This window comes from Fukomys damarensis, unplaced genomic scaffold, assembly GCF_012274545.1.
Source record: "Fukomys damarensis isolate Sample0158 unplaced genomic scaffold, DMR_v1.0_HiC HiC_scaffold_19, whole genome shotgun sequence".
NCBI lineage: Eukaryota > Metazoa > Chordata > Mammalia > Rodentia > Bathyergidae > Fukomys > Fukomys damarensis.
In genome coordinates this window covers 27,675,081-27,694,499 of record NW_022900931.1, presented here as the reverse complement: position 1 = coordinate 27,694,499, position 19,419 = coordinate 27,675,081, and the positions used below count along the sequence as shown (strand labels likewise).

The 19,419-nt window shown below is 50.6% G+C and overlaps 1 protein-coding gene and 1 long non-coding RNA gene across 3 annotated transcripts in view; one reads left to right on the top strand and one right to left on the bottom strand.

Moving 5' to 3' along the window:
* Fgf23 (fibroblast growth factor 23) overlaps positions 1-7,337 on the bottom strand; it is an 8,137-nt gene extending 800 nt beyond the window's left edge. The window contains exons 1-3 of the mRNA XM_010611712.2: positions 7,083-7,337; positions 1,155-1,258; positions 4-93 (exon numbers count right to left, since the gene is read on the bottom strand). Of these exons, the coding sequence (XP_010610014.1) occupies positions 4-93; positions 1,155-1,258; positions 7,083-7,275 (387 nt within the window). The 5' untranslated portion in view covers positions 7,276-7,337. The remainder of the gene's footprint in view (positions 1-3; positions 94-1,154; positions 1,259-7,082) is intronic.
* A 1,569-nt stretch (positions 7,338-8,906) lies between these two features.
* Positions 8,907-19,419, top strand: part of LOC104853573 — a 15,609-nt gene continuing 5,096 nt past the window's right edge. Inside the window, exon 1 of one of the 2 annotated variants that reach the window (XR_777826.2) lies at positions 8,907-10,648. This is a non-coding gene — a long non-coding RNA (uncharacterized LOC104853573). The remainder of the gene's footprint in view (positions 10,649-19,419) is intronic. The other variant, XR_777827.2, reaches the window with a different exon arrangement.

The following is a 19,419-nucleotide window of genomic DNA, read 5'->3' as shown; positions in this document are numbered from 1 at the left end:
GACCAGGAAGCGGTGCTCGGGGGAGTGGTACACGTCGTAGCCGTTGTCCAGCCTGCGGTGTCGGAAGCTGCAGTCCTGGGGGCTGAAGTGCTGCTGTGAGAGGACGGGCGCGGGTGAGCGCGGCGCGCGGCCCATGCGGGTCGGGGCTCGGGTGTCCCTGCTAGGAAAGGAGGTGACTGTGCCTGGGCTCTTGGCGGGGGGCCTGGGCCGGTACCTGCTTGCAGGGTGAGGCCCTGACCGGGCAGGGGACGGCCTGGGTTCTGGAGGCAGAGCCAGCTTGTGCGCCACACCACCCCCCGCCCCCAGCTGGCTGGCTTCCGTCTCCTGAGACAGGAGATGGGATGGAGTTCCTGGAGCCAGTTACCCTCGGATCCTGTAGTTTGGCGTTAGGGACAGGACCTCGCTAGCAGGTGAGCTGCCCCTGGTCCTGCTGCCTTATGACCCACAGGGCCTGTGCATCTTGTTCCATTCAATCTTAAGACTCCATCACGTGGTTTTCAGACCAGGACGATCTGTCTGCCTAGACGCCTTCAGCAGCGGTTTATCTTTGGCCAGATGCTACTGCACTCCTGGGACCTTGTGAAATGTCTCCTCTCCAGAAATTCCTAGTGGGTCTGTTTAGTGCTAAGAGACCCTGAGACAGCCAGGGCTTCTATTTGCCTGTCTCAGAGTTCCCCGGCCTGTGCTGCAGGCTTCAGTCTGGGAAACTTTGCCTACTAGTCTGAGGGACAGGCAGTCACTCACCCCAGGGCACAGTCAGTGAACTGAGGAGTTTATTAGCCTTAGCCGGAGGGAGCCTCGTCCTGTGGTTCACTTCACTGCACTGAAGCTGGGGAAGTGAGAGCATTTGTCTGGGTCACAGCTGGTGACAGCTCAGGATGCCAGTGGCCCCTCGGCATTCTAATATATGCCATGCAGGAGCTCACACGGCCCAGGGTCCATCCTAGATGCAAAACAGTGGGCAGAGAAGACCGGGCACCAGCATCCCGAGGTTCAAGCTGCTTATACTTGCGCGCTTCCTCCTTGGGCTGCATGAAGCAGCAGTGGACACATCACGCAGGGACACAGGCAAAGGGAGACTTCAGCTAGGGAAGTCTGTCCTGTCAGAGAAGTCAGATGGTTGCAAATGGTGACCAGCACAAAAAGAAACTCACTGATCCAAAAATGTTGCCTCTGGAGTCCATACAGAGGAATCTCCTGCTCATCACCCCGGTTATCACCACTAAGCCAGCGTCTTCTGATCTGATCGCCAGGGCACCTGCAGAAAACGCTCAGGTCAAAGGCTGGCCACAGTCAGGTCCCATGGCGAGCTCCTCTTGGAGACCCCTGGGACACTCTTGGTGTTGACTTCACTGACACCCACCTTCCACTCAGCCTCTTGTTTCCTGTGACCACACACACACACACACACACACACACACACACAGCTCCCACACCACCCTCTTGCCTGCAGCAGGCCTTCTAAACTGGGATTCTTTAGCCTGTGCTGCACACGTTTTTCTGTCTGAACTTTATTCTCTCTTTGCCCAGGTAATACTTTTTTTTTTTTTTCTGTACTGATGATTGAATCTAGGGCCTCACACGCTAAGCAAGTACTCTACCACTGAACTACATCCCCAGGATTTTTTTAAAATTTAATTTTTGAGACAAGGTCCCACTTAAGTTCCCTAGGCTGGCTTGGAATTTAGGATCCCCCCTGCTTCAGCTTCCTGAGTTGCTGGGATTACAGGTATGCGCCACCATGCCTGGCTTCTGGCTAGTACCTGTTAATGTTTGCAGCGGTGTTTATGTACTTTCAAGCCCACTGGTTCTGTGTGTCTAGAGTCTGATTTTCTACACAGCCAGCTGTGCGTGTTAAGAGTTGCTCTCCCTCTTCCCAGACTCAGATACCACTCCGTAAAGACCTTCCTCATCTCCCTAACCAGAACTGGCTGTTCCTTCTCAGCCTGTGGCACAATGCCTGCACCATTACTACAACTTGCATTCCTCCCTTGCCCTAGAGTTACATGTCTGTGCCTCCTGGCAGGAGCTATGTAGATGCAGAGAGTGCGTCTGTCTATGTCGATCGATTGCATTTTCTACTTGGGTTCAGTACTTTGTCCTTTAGTCACTCAGCAGGGCCCCTTCCAGAGTCAGTCCATCATAGTCTTCCGTGTCCTCTCAGCTCATCTCTGACCATGGCCTGGAGCCCGTGAGTATTGCCTACACCATGAATAACTAATAGCAGTGTAAGTGTGCCTTCTGTTTTGTGGTAAGGGTACAATGAGACCACACAGTGGTTTTATAGGAGTGATAATTAGTGAAACTTCTCCCCAAACCTGACATTTTCCTGTCCAAATCCTTTTTCTAAGGTCTCTGGGTCACTTGCATTTGCCTACTGCCATGGCTTATATCCTGATGTCCCCAAGCCTCATGCATTCACAGATGGGGCCTTGGGAGGTGACTGGATCAGGGTGTGTGATACTCACACATAGTTGGGTGTGACGTTGGGAGGTGAAGCCTGGTGGACGGAGGTGGGCGTGCCTGCAGGGTATGTAACCCTCCTGAGCCCTTGATCCCACTCTGCCTCCTGCCTGCCCTGCCATGAGCTGTTTCTCCTCTGCTGTGCTGCTCTGCCTCGGAGCCAGATGACTCTGGACAGAGACCTCTACAAACTGCGACCCAAAATAAACCTCTCCTCCTTTAACTTGTGGGTGTCAGATATTATGCCTCAGCGAGACACCTACCATAGAATCCCATATGCACCTTATTTGACCTTACTGCACCAGGGAAGATGTTGAGGCAGGGTTCCTCACCCTCTTTTGCAGACCTAACCCAGAGAGGCTGTAAATGCCCGAAGCTGTACCTGACAGGTCAGGGAGCCCTTCGGGTGAATTAAAGCCCAAGGCTCTTCTCCTGTCCCATGTAAACTCACTACAAAGACCCCTGAAGGGAGGAATAGCAAAAAGACCCCAGCTGAGTACAGCACCCCATAAAACCAAAGTCAGGATGATATGGGACAAGGAATGGGCCCAGAAAGAAGACGGGCCAAGGAGAAAAGTTATTATTAAAGTGCAGCCTAGGGCCAGGGATTTAGCTCAGTGGTTCGGTGGCCTGCCTTGCAAGCACAAGGACAGGAGTTCAATCCCCGGTACCAAAAAAAATAAAAGTGAAAAATAAATAAATAAATAAAGTGCAGCCTGAGGGAATCCTTGGGAGAGTAGGAGGTCTGGAAATTATTTAAATTATTCCAAGATGGTGTCTGCCTGTATGTCTCAAATATATGGCTAATTTTGTGGTAAATCCTGGGAGATACATTAGCAATGTATAAAAAATAGTTTCTGTCCTGATGAGTCTTCAGTCCAATTGAGAAAAAAATCCATTTAATAACTTTTTGAGTTGTTGTGCTCTAAGTACTTTATAATTTTAAATTCTCAAAATAACATTTTTGGTTACACTGTTAATATTATTTTAGTAGTAGCAGAAGCATTCCAATTTAAATAACAAGCAGAACCCCAACTCCAGTTGGAGGTGGCTTTCTCCTAGGACACTATGGGTTCTGCCCTGCAGAAATTATTACAAGTATGAAAAGACAATGCAGAGGGCTGGTAAGGCTGCCGGTCAGGTGAGGCATCCCATTCCATGGCCCTGTGGGTTGGGGGACAGGCCCTGAACCAGGAGCCTGCTCAGGTCCCAATTCTGCTACTTAATGCTTCATGGCCTCGGGCAACTCACGGCTGTACCCTCAGCTTCCTGGGCTGCAAGCAGCCAAGGATAGGCACCCCACCTCCTTCGCAGGTCACCCCATCAGGTAGCACAAGGCTTCGAATGGCCAGTGCTGAGCCGGGCTGTGTCATGCTCACGTTTGACCTTGGAGAGCTGGGGGTTCGGGGTCAGTGGTGGGGGCTATGGCTCACGGGCTCCAGGCCGCCCCGGGAAAGTGCTGGGTGGAGCGATGGAGCAGTGGGGCGGGGCCAGCGAGAGTGGGGGAGGGGAAGCCCGGAAAGTGGGGGGCTTCCTTGTCCCACAAGCAGATTCCAGGGAATGTCCCTGGCTGCTGAAGCCACCCACCTGCTGGAACCGGGCGGGCTGGACAGGTGAGGAAATGGGACCTGCGGTCAAGATGTCCTCGGGGTCATTTATACTTGGGTGACCTTGAACCAGTTATGTACATTTTTCAATAAAGCAAAGGCAGCAGAAACATTTACCTGAGAAGATAATGGGCTCATTTCATCCACTAGAAAGGGATTTCTACTTGCTAGTAATTACAGTGTTTCCATTAGCACTTCCCTTTAGCTTCTGCTATAAAAGAACATTATCTGCTCTATTCTATTCTCATCCGCAGTAAGTGACAAATAAGATAAGAGTGAAAGAATCCAAATAATTCAGCTTCAAGTGAATCGAGTTTGAGTTCCGGAGTTTGAGTTCCGTGGGTGTGGGGTGTGAAAACACTGGGACCTAGGATGTGATATTAGCCAGTGTGTCCTGGGGAGTGGTTAAGCTGTAGGCACTGCCCAGGACACTGAGGCCCTGGTTTCAATCCTTGACACCATAAAAGAAAATAAAGGTGTATTAACCAATGTGATAAGCATTTCTGTCCTCACGTTTCCCCAGAGGCACTCATGTTCACAGTAGGACAAGTATGTGGGTCCTGGGGACCAGGACAGCCCAGGGAAATCTCAGGGCTGATAGTTTTTGGGGTGTCCATGGTCAAGACCAGTTTCCTGAAAGAAGTTAGGTACTCAACTCTTAATCAAGAATTTGCTAAAAACAAAACAACCAGATGATTCAGATTTCACTGGGAACGCATAATTACCCAGGAAGAAAAACAACCATAAACATAGTTCCATCCGCATAAAGGCATGCTTCCACTCACCCGTGAGACTGTTTCAGGTCCTTCACCAGACTTTTCATTAGCTGAGCTCTATCTACCTGCATCCATAATTCCTCTCCTCTCCTCTTTGTGACTTTTCACACTTAATAGTAACTGGAAATACACAGGCTAACTGACTGAACAGTACTGAAGGTTTCACGTAAACTAGGAAAGTGGATGTCTCCTCCACTACTGTGACCCTGCTTCCTCTTCCCAGGTTAGGGTTAATCTTCTCCAGACCACTCCCCCAGTGCTTACTGCACCTATCAGATGGGACATGTGCACACACACACATCTGAAGTTAGCTCACTGTGTTTCACGTCCTCTTACACCGTTCACTCTGACTGGCGTGGTGGGTCCTCAGCCCTGCCTGGTGGGCTCCCCTGGAAAAGTCCTGCCCCGTGGGCTGTGGGCTGCATGCTCGGGGCTGCCAGGACCCTTCCCCACAGTGTCTGCCTGAACTGCTCCTTGTGTCTGTCAGGAGGATATGACTTCAGAGGGCTTCCTTCAGCAGATATTCCGTGGTGTGAGAGAAGTCTTAGGAGCACTTTATTCCCTCATTGTAGGGAGCACTTTTAATCTATTGGGGACCAAAATGACTTACCCCAGTCCACTCTCTCACATTTTAAATCACACAGAATATTGCAGTGAAAGTCAGGGCAGCCCTCTGTGGAGGAATAGATTTGTATTTCCTAAAGACTGACAGTGAGCTCAGGAATAAGAAGGAGTGACAGAGTCTGAGGCCTTTGAAGAACCGTGCCATCAAATTCAGTAGCACCCAGGGAGCAGCACATGGGTACAGGAAGGGACTTGGACTACGTCCAGTTCCCTGCTAAGCTCCAACTTGTCTTTCAGGGCTCATTGAGCCACAAGTCCTTCTCTGTCCCCTTGAGTTGTGCAACATGTCTGGTATCTGGCAGGAGCTTTTCTCACTTTCCTCCTGTGGACGTGCAGTGGACATTTGGACAGTGTCCGAGTTCTGCGTGTGTGAACCTCTGGCTATCTTGGTTTCTTGTAGAATGAATATTTTGTACACGGCAAGACCAGAGCAAAAATAATTAATTTATTACAACAGCAAAGGAAAATTCATAGTTCCTATAAGAAATTTCTTGGCTACTTAAAGGTTATTACTCTTTCTTTCCTTTAACCTGAACTGTATTGGATCAGTTTCCATTTTTCTGCATCCTCAGAGTAACTTTTATGTCTCCTAATATAGAAAACTCTGTCTTTTCAATGCTCCCTCCCCTCTTCCCTCCTCCTTCTTGGTGTAGGTGCACAGGAAGGGACCTTATGTGAATCACAGCTAATCGACTGACTTGCTCATTATCATCCAACTTTCCACAAACCCGGGCCTTTTTTTTTTTTGGTATGGGGATTGAACTTGGGACCTTTGCACTTGCGAGGCATGTAGTGGAACCGTTGAGCTAAATCCCCAGCCAACAAACCCAGCCTTTAAAAACATCCCAGTTGTCTCGCTGCTACCTCAGCTTCTGGCCAGTTAGACACCTTGCAGCTGCACAGAACAGAACCTGCAGCATAGATTGAGGCGAGGAGGGGCCAGGCTGCAGACGGACTGGGAGGTGTGTCTTTGATACATCTGTGGCACGTTTTTATAAGGCCAGACCCTGAGTCCTATTCTAGGCCTTGGAATGAGAAATCAACCTTCATTTTCCCTAGTTGACCTCATTCAAAGTTCCCGAGCTCAAACTCGGTGCCTGTGGCCCTATCTGGTTTCTTTTCTATTTCAATTCTTTCTCTTTCTGTATATTTTTTTGAATCCTTGGATGGGGCAAAGGGAAAGTGAGTCCTAGCCTAAGAAGAGGGTTTTGATAAACTCATTCATGTTGAGAGGAACCAAAAAATAGCAGTTAGGGAAGTGGCAGACCCTCCCCCTAAAGTTTACAACACACATACACACACACACACACACACACACACACAATTAAGTGTTTTTCTAGGCAAGAAGCTGAGCTAGGCGTGGGGGCTCATGCCTGTAATCCCAGCATTCAGGAGGCTGAGGCAAGAGGGTCGCTGTGAGTTTGAGACCACCCTGGGCTACATAGTTCCAGATCAGTCTCAACTACATAGTGAGACCCTGTCTCAACCCCCCCCCAAAAAAAAACAAAAAAAGGTAGGCGGCTGGGCTAGCCCTGTGGCCTGGCCCCAGTTTCCGCTGCCTCCCTGCAGGGTACTGGGGTGCGCCCCTCCCTGGCCCAAAGCTCCCACTCACTGTAGACAGTTGGGTGAGGCGTGCCGTCCACGTGGCCGTCTCTGTGGATCTGCAGGTGGTAGCTGTTCCGGGCAGTGGCTGTGTACAAGTGGGTCAGGCCACCCCAGCTGGAGCCAAGCAACGGGGAGGCATCGGGATAGGCTCTGACCCAGCTCAGGGCACAGACCAGGAGCCCGAGGCAGGCCCCCAGCATCGCTGCACTGAGTGCCAGGGTTGAGTCTGAAACCCGAGCTCTTCCCTGACTTCACGTCCCGGACTCCCTGCTCTGGGCCTCCTCTTCTTTGCAGGTAGCTCTGTCAGGCTCCTAGGCTGGATTCTCTCCTTTTCCCGCTCCGACTTTTAAAGGGTAACAGTGTGACATCAAACCGGAAAAACTCCACTGTCCACATCCTCTGTGTTGTAATCAGCCATGTGCAGAAAGTCAGACTTCTGAGGCCCGCGGAAGGCACATGGTTGGAGCACACACACACACACACACACACACACACACACACACACCCACACACACACACACCCACACACACACACACCCACACACACACACACCCACACACACACACACCCACACACACACACACACACACACACACACACACACACACGCCCCCCTCACTTTCCAGCCAATGCTCCCAAAAGTGAATCATGTGTGGGTAAAGTTATCTGTGACCCTGGGTCGTCTGTTGACCTGTGCCACTTCCACCAGGAAATGTGAAGGCAGCCAGCAGTCCGAAAAAATCCAGCTTCAATCACAGCGGCCGCCTCCTCCTCGCAGTCAGCTCCTGCCAGTCTGCCCACTGTGGTTTCCGGGATGCTTCTACGCCTTGGTCCGGTGTGTGCTCAGCACTGCCCGTTTGAGCACAGGTGGGTGACGCCACTAGTCAAACAGCATGTGCGAGACCCCCGTGGCAGGGGAGCTACACAGACTGTGGAGAGGGACACAAAAGCCACGGTTGCCACATGGAAAGAAAGAAAACAAGGCCTCAAAGTGACTTGACATGGCTAGGGCCCATTTCTGTTTCCCAGGTTTGGATGGTCCAGCTCACACAAGCTGGTCCTGACGGATGTTCCAATAGGAAAGACCCTCGCTCAGAGGCGCCCAGGATTGGAAAGGCTGCTGCTGAGCACAGAGGTCAGAAGGCAGGAAGCACCTCCATGTGAGGTGGCCCATGGGTCATCCCCACAGTCTGTGTCTGCTGGCTGCTCTCTTCCACAGGCTGCTTCCAGGTGCTCCTTCTGGGAAGCCTCACTCGATAGCGCTTCCAGTCCAAGGGGAGCAAGCAGCCAGAAACCCAGCCGAGGCGCCTTTAGTCCTCTGGGTTCCTGCTTTACTGAGCAGACACTGTGGCCGGGCATCAGGCTGGACCTCGGGTTGTGTCAGAGCAAGGTGTGGAGCTAGGCTTGTGCCTCAGTGGTGGAGGATTGGGGAGCATGTGCGAGGCCCTGAGTTCAGTCCCCACCAACACACACGCACACGCACAGGCACAGGTACAGGGGCACACATGCAAAGTGGGGGAGAAAGGTGATTCCTGCTTTAAAGAGTTCAAATCCAATGGAAGAGAGGGATAAAGGGCCAGGGATTTAGCTCAGTGGTTCCGGTGCCTGCCTCGCAAGCATAAGGACCTGGGATCAATCCCCAGTACCAAAAGAAAAAAAAAAAAGAGGGATAAAAATAAATAGCCATGGTATAAATCATGGACCACCCAGCAGATTCGGCAGAGGTGCCATTCCTAGCTCTGGGTGTGTGTGGCTTACAGGTTTGTAGTTTTACACATTTACACATCTCTCAGCTCCCTTGAACATTGCTGCGAGTCTGTCAAATAGGTGGCTGGGTATTACTGATATTTTAATGGGTATGTGTGGAGAAACGAGATCCTGGGGTCCGTGTGTCAAAGCCACAAAGTGAATGACCGGTAGAGCCAGCACTCAGTCTTCCGATTCCCAGGCTGCTTCTCCACCAACATTCACGGTGGCAGCTGACGTTCGTTGAGAGCTTATTCTTCCATTCACCATTCTGCATGTTTTGCTTGCTGTGGCTTGATTAGTTTTCAGAATAAGTTTTTTTTTTTTTTGTACCAGGGATCGAACTCTGGACCTTATATTTCCAAAGCAGGCAGTAGAACCACTGAGCTAAATCCCCAGCCCCAGAATAAGCCTTTAGGGAGACACTGGAATTTCCTTTCTGCACACAACCTGAAGGACTTGTTCAAATACAGAAGCTAAAACATGGAAGAGGTTGGATTTGAATCCAGGACTGACTTCCCATCTCCCACACCCTCTCTGGGCTGTGCAAGCCCACACAGCACAATGGACCTGGAGCCATGCATGCACTGGGGAGAAAGCTGAAGCTGCGGCAGACACAGCATTTTCCCCAGGCCGCGAGTCTCTGGGATATGTGAGCTTGGCTCCCCGGGGTCGGATGGAAGTGACGATATTTAAATGCTTATGTTTGAAAGTCTTCCTGGTAACGTAAAGGCCACAGTGTGGTCCATATATGCAGCCCTGCATCTTGCTGGCTGGAGAACTAGCTAGCTTTCAGAATTGAAGGGCGATCATTCTGGAACTTTTGCCGACTGAAATCCTTGCATCTTCTCTTCAACTGTGAATGGGAGAGATGGGAAATACCTTGAAGCAGCCAGCAGCTACTGGATCCTTCTCTGGGTGAAAGATCGCAGGGAGTTCTTTTAGTAATTAAAAACAGGACACACGGATCCTCCTGGGCTTTCAGCATTACTGAACAGAGAAAAACTTCATTCACTACCAGAGCTGTGTAAGAGCTAAGTGCCTGGGACACCAAGAAATGGTAGCAGCGTTCACAAGAGACGGAGTGAGAGGGTCTGTGCTCAAGGAGCCTGGAGGGAAGGGGCTTGTCCAGCCCCGGTGGGCAGTGTCACGGGGTGCACACCCACCATCCACTCAATTTTGCAGGAGGTGGGTGGGCTCCTTGCTCCTTGGGCTGATTGTTAGGAGAGAGCTCACACGATGGCTCGCTCATTTCCAGAGATCTCTCTCTCTGAAAAGAGGCCCGGATACTGAGTAGCTGGATCTGAAGAGAGTGGCGCCCAGGGAAGTGGATTTATTTCTGAGGGATCCTGAGCGGGAGGAAGAAGAAACATTCCCCACTTGACAATAGTAAAGGAAGAGTTGGGAGTCTCAGAATAGCTCTTTGCATTTGCAATATGGAAACGTGGAGAGTGAAGAGAGAAGCCAGGCCTCGCTGCCCACTAGCGTCACCTGAGGGGCTTTCAACCTCGCCAGCCCAGGGCTGACCTAGGCCACAGTGGGCCGGGAAGCCCAGGCATTCGGGAGACGCCAATAGGGAAGCGCGCAGCGGTGACCAGGCTCTGAGCCTCTAGCACGCACCGGAATTAGCACAACCAAGGCCCGCCCCCGGCCTGGAAACCCACCCGGATTTGCAGCCTAGCGGCAGATAGAGGCGGGACTTCTTAGGGAACTGCGGCGGCAGGTTCCCTAAAGAACGTATGGGGAGTTCCCAAAGCAGTGCTCTGCAGCCCACGGGCAGCCTTTCCCTCTGACCGGGTGCGTGGCCCGGACAGCGCAGGGAGCCGGTGAGTGGGGGGAGGGGCTGCAGGGTCCCGGGCCCTGTCGCTAGAGGGCCCTCCTCTGTCGCGGTTCAGGGGTGGGTCCCGGCACCGCGAGAGCTTAGGAGCCACAGTGACACAGAGGCCAGCTGTGAGCAGGAAGTCCAGGGAGGAGGCCACTGCCGCTCTGTGCTTCCTGAGTGTCACTGTCGGGGGCTGGATGTGACCGGGAGGCTGGTCCCAAGGCAGGTGGGGAACCTTTCCGGAGCTCCCCTTGGACCTCAGGAGAACTTGCTCTGGGAGCTGGGTGGTGACCTTAGGTCCAGTCTCTGCACTTGCACTTACGAAACCAGGCGCTGATGCGCGCCGGAGACATGGTGTCTCCCACCCCGCAAGCTTGTCCCCGTCCTTCATCTCCCAGTGTCTCAGAATCAGCTCTGAGAAGGTGACAATGTTTAATTCTGCTGTATTATATTCTCAGTGTAAGGCTTAACAGATTTTCAAATAAACAAAAAACATGGGTTGGGCCATCATTAGGTTATGGTGGGAAAACGAGAGGAACAGGTGAAAGAAAACTGGGAGACAGGAAAGGAGGCGGCCTTGTGGGGGTTCCCAGCCTTCTGGTCCACCTACGGTAGGACTCGGTGGTCCCTGGTTCCTTATGCTCATCTGCATCATCACCTCCCGGCTTGGGGTAACCTCGGCTGGTCCCGTGTTCAGGCAGAGGGATATCAGAGGTTTCTCCTGGTCTTCTCACTGTTTGGGGGCTGTGCCACAGTTTTCCTGCAATGCCCCCCAGTATCTCATCATCTCAGTAATTAAAACGCACTGCCTGGGCTGTGGACATAGCTAGCGGTGGAGAGCAGTTGCATTCCCAGCTCTACAACAGGCAAACAAACAAAAACAAACCCAGCAAAACAAAACAAAAATACTCCTTTATAACCAAGCAGATTCTCTCTTGCTTTAATATATCTGCTCAAGACGTAAGCATTTATCAAAAGCTAATGGCTAATACCTTGTAGAAAACCCTCAGAGAAGCCTAAGAACGGAACCATACAGTCCTGACCCGAGAGGAGCTTGCGTTTCCGGGCAGTGTATTTTGTATGTGTCCACACCGTCACTGTTCCGTCATTTGTTGTTGAGGCTCCAAACCCCATGAGCTGAACCAGGCGGGGTTTGGAATGACTGCCCCTGATGTGCAATTCTGTATAGTAGGATTTTATAGATCAGGGAGGCAAAGGGCATTATTTAAAATCTGTATTTATTAAAAAGTAAATCGTGGTTCTATGAAATAGGAGATGAAGAACCCCTGTAGAGGTAATATGCTATCAGAGGTAACCAGTATTGGTTTGTGGACACGCACATGCACGCACACACACGCACACACACACACATACACTTTGCAAGTTTGGGGCTCCCTATAGTTAGGATAAGCACACTCTGTCTGTGCTCAAGTCCATCTGTCCAGGCCCGTGTGTATGTCCCTATCTCCTCTTTTTAATCCTTATATACTGTTCCATCACATCCCATTTGGGAAGTCCCTCTCCTGGAAGCCTTGCTCCTTCTCCTCCTGAGACTTTTGGGGTGACTCCCAAGGTGAATGTGGTGGAGACCCATGCATGCCTGCACTTGTACCCATGCCTGACATTTACACATGCCATGTCTCCAACATGTCAGTGGCCCTACCTGGGGTGGCCTTGGTGTCTGGGTCCCCAAAGTTCTCTGTCATCCCTTACCCTGGGGCCAGTACTGCCATGGACTCATCCTTTCCACTCCCCTTCTTTTCCTCCAAATAAAGTGTTCCAGTTTTCCTCCCCAAGATAAAATTACTTTTGTCATGGCAGCTTTCCCGAAAGATCCCATGGGAGGAGGTCCCGTCTTCAGGCAGTATGAGACATCAGGGCTAGAGTTAAAATCCACTAAAATGTGGAGGTGCTTACGTGGGAGTGACTTTTCACTCCTGCTCCTTCTCCCAGGGAACCCCAGGCTTCCAGTGATCTTGTGGGGGCCACACCCATGGATTTGTAAATACTGACCCCTGTCAGGACTGGACTCGAAGGGTGCACATCTAAGTATTTAATTAGAAAGCATTTAATTAGAAAATGAGCTTCTATTCCAAATGTATCACTGTATCTTGCCATTCATTTTGTTTTGTTTGTTTTTTTGAGACAGGGTCTCACTGTGTAGTTGAGACTGACCTGGAACTCACTGTGTAGCCCAGGCTGGTCTCGAACTCACAGCGATCCTCCTGCCACAGCCTCCCGAGTGCTGGGATTACAGGCATGCGCCACCACGCCCGGCTTCATTTTGAATTTAGTAGAGATCAAAGTTGTGTATTACAAGGAGAGCATACATTTGAGAATATCTCGTCCAACACGCATAGCAGAGTGCTTGCTTACTTAGGAGCTTAGAGTTGTCCAAGTGTAACACAGGTGGAATGTAAGGATTCTGAAGGACCTCGGAAGGGCGATCAGACTGTGCACGCGGAGTGCTACTCAGCCGTAAAGAAGGACAAATATCAGTCGTGTGTAGCAGATAATGTGGTAGTAGAGCATCACACCGAGGGAAACAACTCAGATGCACAAGGTCAAACACTGCGTGGCTTCTCTCATATGAGAAACCCAAAGTATAAATAATTTAAAGAGCAAAATAAAAGGTGATCGAAAACAGGGAGGCTGACTATGGAGATGGGGAACTTGGGGATGGGGGCCCAGCGGGGAGGGGAAGAGGAAGTAAACGTGTGATCGAGACCCAAGATACGTATGCAGTAGGTCTCTACAATGAATGTGTTTACTGTGTATCACAAACGTGTGCTACTACAAAGTGAAAAAATAACAATAAAGAAAAGTGAAAAGAAAGAAGGGAGATCTGAGAGGTGCCTGAAAGCAGCTGGTGTAGAAAGAAGGGCTGGGAAATGTCAGACTGAGCCGCAGCAGCGGGGAGATGAGGGTGGGTGGCGACCCGGGCCCTCACTGCTCTCAGCTGTGCTCTGGGCTCTGCAGGCCCGCAGGGCTGGGGCTGCTCCTGGGTAGGCAGCCCTGCCTCAGACAGCTTCGCAAGGAGAGGGCACAGGGAGGGCGCAGCAGGCAGGCCCTCCTCCAGGCAGTGACACCCTTCTGCACAGCGCTGTGACGATGGACTTGTGACAGCATGTGTTTGTCAGAGCCCAGGGAAGATGCCAGGCCAAGGCGGACCGGCGCTTGGGACAGTGCGTCAGCTGTGGTTCACCAGCAAGGCCAGGGCACTGTGCCAGGGCCAGGTTCAGCAACGGGCAACTGCCTGCAGGGAGAGACGGGCGCGGGGACTCTGCACGACTGCTCAGTATAGTTGTAAACCCTGCACTGCTGCAGAAATGGAGCTCGTTGAAACAATGACAGCAAAACAGCAGTAACATTTGTCCCAGTCAGTATCTGTGGTCACTGTGATTTAGTCACAGCCCCGGGGCACAGGTCAGTGAGCTTAGCACTCTGGGAGGCTGAGGAAGGAGGATCCCAAGTTCAAGCCCAACCAGTGCAACTTGTTTCAGTGAGACCCTTTCTCAGCTTCAAACTGGAGGAGCATCCTTTCCGGTGTATACGCACAGTCTCATGTAGTAACGAGCCAATCCTTGCCTGCACAGACAGATCTCCTGGCTGTGTACACCTCAGAGAATCTGCAGGCGCATTCTTTGATATTCCCACCAAACCCATAATATTGAGGATCCCCATCCTTCCCACAAGGACTGATGTTGGAGGTGCCCAAGGTCACCCCTAGTATGCGGCAGAGGAGGGAGTCGAATCCAGGCCTTCTGCAGTTCACCCCTTCTGTGAATGCTTCTGTTTTCAGTAATGGAGCGGCCATGATGGGAAGGAACATGGTGGGTGGAGGACGATGACTGCCGTGGTGGAGGACGTTTCGTACATGGGGAATGAGCGCTCCTTGGGAGCTTTGGGTATTTCTTCTATGGTAGAGGAAGAAGGATCCTGGGATTACCCCATCTATAGCTCTCTGTCCACTCCTGATACCCCACTTTGCATCTCTGTCCAAAACCAGAGGGAAGACAGTCGTCTTTGAAAGCTGGGATCTGCCCAAAGAAGAACCAGTAAGACGAGAGAGAGAGAGAGAGAGTCCATCCACACAGACTACCCAGTTTGATGGGTGCTCAGAGCTGCTGAGAGGCTGCAGTCCACCCTCTCAGGATGCTGGGCTTGGCACGCAGCCCACAAGGGGAGCACACATCCTGGTTCCCACTCAGGCCTGGGCCCATGACCCTGCTGGCCTCCTGCATTCAGGATGCGTGTCGGGATTCCTGTTATCTGGGTTCCTGGGACTCTGGCTCCCCTGCCCTGCCGCCTTCCTTCCCTGTGGACACGTAGCCACCGCACACTTCTCGGAGGGCTATTTCTAGCCAAGGGGCTGGTAATTCAGCCCAGCCCGGCAGCTCAAGCTGGCTGTGTGTGCAGCTGGGACTGGTGTCCTGGCATGTTGTGGGTTCAGCAGAATGCAGGATGTGGGGGCTTCCGGAGGCCTCCCCTGGCCTGTTGAGGTCAGGGTTGCTGAGGTGTGGGGGTGGGGACAGGATGCACCCGCCACAGGTTGGGAGGAGCTGGGTGTGCACTCAGCCTCGGGACAGGGCCCAGAGTTAACACAACCTGTGCCCGCAGGCTCTGGGTCGGTCTGTGTCAGAGACCACGCTGTGCCTCACGTAAGGCCTGTCATTTTTGTCACACTCTTCAGCTGGAACTCAGTCTCCTCATCTATAAAAAACGATGCAATCATTGCACCTGCGTCATGATATGGTCAGCAGGATTTAATAATATGGCACACAGAACACTTGATTTCATGTCAAGAGGTCACACAGAGCTGCTTGGTTTATAGTAAAAGTTTAGTATTATTGTTTCATTTTGATTATTGTCACTTTTCTAAATCTCAACCTCGGGTAGCTCCCGTGTGGCTTTCAGAATTCCTTGCGTGTGACTTAATGCCTAGCCCATTTTGGGTGTTTAGAAAATATTCATGAAGTGAAAGAATGAGTTTGTCTTTAGCTTGACGACATGGGAAGAACACTGAACTTGGCATTAAAATGAGCAAAGATCTGGGTTCAAATCCCAGCTTTTGAGTTTTTGGCTGATGCTGTAACATGGTGGACGGAGTAGGCAGGAACTCTTACTTCATTGTCCTGCCGGGCCCCCATCTGCCAAGGAGGCTCAGTCCCTCCTGCTCAATCTTCTTCCCAAACTTGCAAAGACAAATGAGAGCTGTGCAGGTCAAGGAGACGATTCTTACCTCCGGTTATCTTGCACATCAGAGCCCCTCCAGGACGGCAGACACATTAGACCTAACTCCTCCCATCTTGCTGTGGTCTCAGCCAGCTTGCTGCCTCGGTTTTCTTCTCTCCTTCAGAAGTGAGCCGGCTCACCTCCTAAAATGAGCCGTGTCCCATAGCCTGGGCCACACTGCAGAAGGTGCCGGGTGGTGTGTGCGCTTTCCTGGGTGTGCACCCTCGGGTCCCTGTGCAGTCTTCCATCCACTGTCATCTCATGGGGCCACAAAAGCACCTTGCACTCTTGAATTGTCTTTCAGAGCAAAGCCACCTGAGCACGCTTGGGTTTTGGCCTTCCTTTTGTGCTCGAGAGTGGGGGAACTGACTCGGCTTGCAGGCTGACTCAGGTCTCACAACCAGTGAATGGTGCCCGGGTTCTGCTCTCTCTGCCTGATGCAGGGTGGTCCCGAGGTGAGGCAAGACGTGGGAGTGCTGACATCAGGTCTGTTTTATAAAATCCCTCTGCTCTGTGACTGGCTGTAGCTGACTTTCCATCATTGAAACAAAATACGTGAGGTCACTGACTCCTGAGTGGAAAGGTTTGTTTTGGCTCACAGCTTTGGAGGTGCAGGGAGGTAGCATGTCATGGCGGTGGTTTGTGGCAAAATGGCTCTCCTCTTGGCCGGGATGCAAAAGAGTGAGGGAGAGGAAGGTCTGGAGCCCGCAGTCTCCATTGAGGGCCCCCCAAGACCTGGCTACCTCCCACCAGAAGTCCTTACAGGGCCCACCACTCCCCCATACGGATGCCGAGCCCTTGGGAGACACTGGTCTAAGCCATGGTGCTGGCTTCCTCTTGGCAAGTTAGTGTGTCTCAGACCTCAGACAACATGTCCCTGAAGTGGGGAAGTAATTCCGCCTCTTAGGCAGAGTGCCTGGCTCATAGCCCCATTCAACATTTCCTTCCATCCCTACATTCCCTCAAAGCATTCAACAATCTAAAACCTGCGCACACTCACGTGGTATTTCCATCCCTACCCCATAAAGGTCCTGCAGTGAGTAGGTGAACTGAATAGTTATCCCATGAGTCTCTGCTCTGAGAGCAATGGTGCCTGAGAGCGGTGCTCAAAGGACCCTGGAAGGAGGAAGTGAGGCCGGGCTTCCCAGAAGGCTGTAGAGGTGGGTTGGGTTTCAAAGCCATGAGAGCCGAGTGGATGGGGCAATTCCAAGGAGGGTATTTAAGGGGGAGAACACATGTAGGAGTAGAGAATCACGAAAGAATACGATGTCTTTGGAGAGCTGTAAGAATTTGCACAGTAGAAAAGGCGGTGTGAGGTATTGTCAAATCAGAGAGAAGGGGGACAGAGTTGGATTACAAACAGATTTTTACAACATACTAAGGAGTTTAGACTAGAACCTTCAGCCTGAGGGGACACTGGAGATTTTGAGCGTGGAATTAACACGGATAGTCATGCTGCTAGACCATATGCATTCACAACGTTCATCTTAAGTTTAGTGGTGACTGGTTTTGCATTGTTTTGTAGCCTTAAACTTTTTTTCTTTTACTTTTATTTATTCATTTATTTTGCTGTATTGGGCATGGAACCCAGGGCCTCAAGCATGGTAGCCACAGCCCAGTCCTTGTTTGTCTCTTCGTTTAGGCTTAGCTATGTGGAATATGTTCTCTGATTTCTGGCCTCTTACTTGGTTGTTGTCACTGCCTTTGCTGCTTGTGTGGAGCTTCTCAATCTCCAGATGACACCTTCTGCCTGAAAGGAACTTTGGAGGCTGGGAAGAGGGAATGGTGAGCTTTCCCCAAAGCCATTCCTATGTATGGGTTAATTTTCCCACTACTAATAAGTGCAGGCTGCTCATATCAGGACCCCAGGCATAACCGGTAGAGGAAAAATCTCATACTTGAGATTCTACTCCCCTAGGAGGAGTCTTGAGCTCCCTCTAGAGACCATAGTGCATCCTTAAAGACGAGGAATGAGGAAGGAATAGGAGAGTGGGGTACAGGGGAGCTGGAGGGAGCGAGAGTTCCACCAAGAAGACAGATCAACCATGTTGTGTGCTTCAGGGAGGAGCCATGAGCCCAGGAGCAGAGGATTTGCAATGTCCCAGTGTGATGTTGCACAGAGCTGTTTTAATGGGGAGGACTGGAGACTAGACTGAGTGTTCTAAGGTCAAAGAAGGAATGAAAAAGTGAAATAAACACTGTGGACATGTGAAGTAAAGAGAGACAGAGAGGAAAAGGGACAGGGAGGGCAGAGTAGTATGGGGAGAAAAATAAGAACCAAGATACACCATGTAAAGGTACAAGATCCCTGTGATGAATGTAACTGTACTGTATACCTAAAGAGTACCAATAAACTTAATGGAGAGAGAGGAGGGGGAGCGGACATGGGATTCTATTGCAAACTCGCTGGGTAAGAAACTTCAAAGGCAAACATTGTATTTATTAGATCACAGAAAGAAAACTTTTAGGGAAATCTTCACACTGGTCCCTGCTTGCCTCAGTGAGGGACCCCAGGGACCTGTGCTTTGGGAGGATTACAGGGCCAACACAAAATATCTTCTCAAAGCAGGGAAATGGGAAACCAGGGACTCATTCTGAACTGTAAAATGATTTCCTGCTTAAACTGCCCAGAGCATGGTGAGGAGCAAAACCAGGGGAGTTCACATCAGAGAGTAAAAGGCAGCTGCTGTGTGCTGCTCAGCCTGCGTGCATATTGACGGATCCAATAAGTATTTACTGGTAGAGTTGCTTTGTGATACTTCTGCAATCAAAAGAAAATGGTAGACCTCTGCTTTCAACGTGGGAAACAGGCATCAGGCAAGACACAGCTGTGACAGGTATTACGAGAGGAGCAGAATACAACCTGTGAAAAGCGGCACAGTGGGTCGCACCGAGCTGCCAGGGGAGGTCGGGACAAGACGACAGCAGCTAAGCTGACATCTGAGAGATGAGCAAGTTGGAGAATGTGGGCAAATGCAGGATAAATGCAGGATCGTGCAAATGCACGATCTCTCTGAATGTAATCACCTGATTACAGCTTAATGTATTTTCTTCTGATATCTTTTATGAAAATAATATCTTCTGATATCTTTTTGTGAAAATAATACTCATATGTACTTAAAAAAGTAAAAACAAAGTAACAAAAACAGAAATAGCACTCATAAATATCCATCTTTGAGTGGATGCTATTCTGGATGTATGATTATCTGATGTGTAATTAAGACAGAAGAATAGGAGGAAATGTTGAGAGAAATGCTTTTATAAAAATGGGATCAGGCCGGGGATTTAGCTCAGTGGAACCACGCCTGCCTCACAAGTGCAAGGTCCTCAGTTTGATTCCTGGTACTGGAAAAAAAAAATGGGACTAAACCACATTATGCTCCTTTGAAACAAAAATGCTTAATTCAGTATCATTAGGATTTAATAGAAGTAGGGAAAATGGAAATCACACTGAAGGAACTGGCTGTAAAGTTTTGTTAAATGTGTTTGCCCATGACTGTTTCAGTAAAAACCTTTTACATTTAAGAAGTAAGTTGTGAA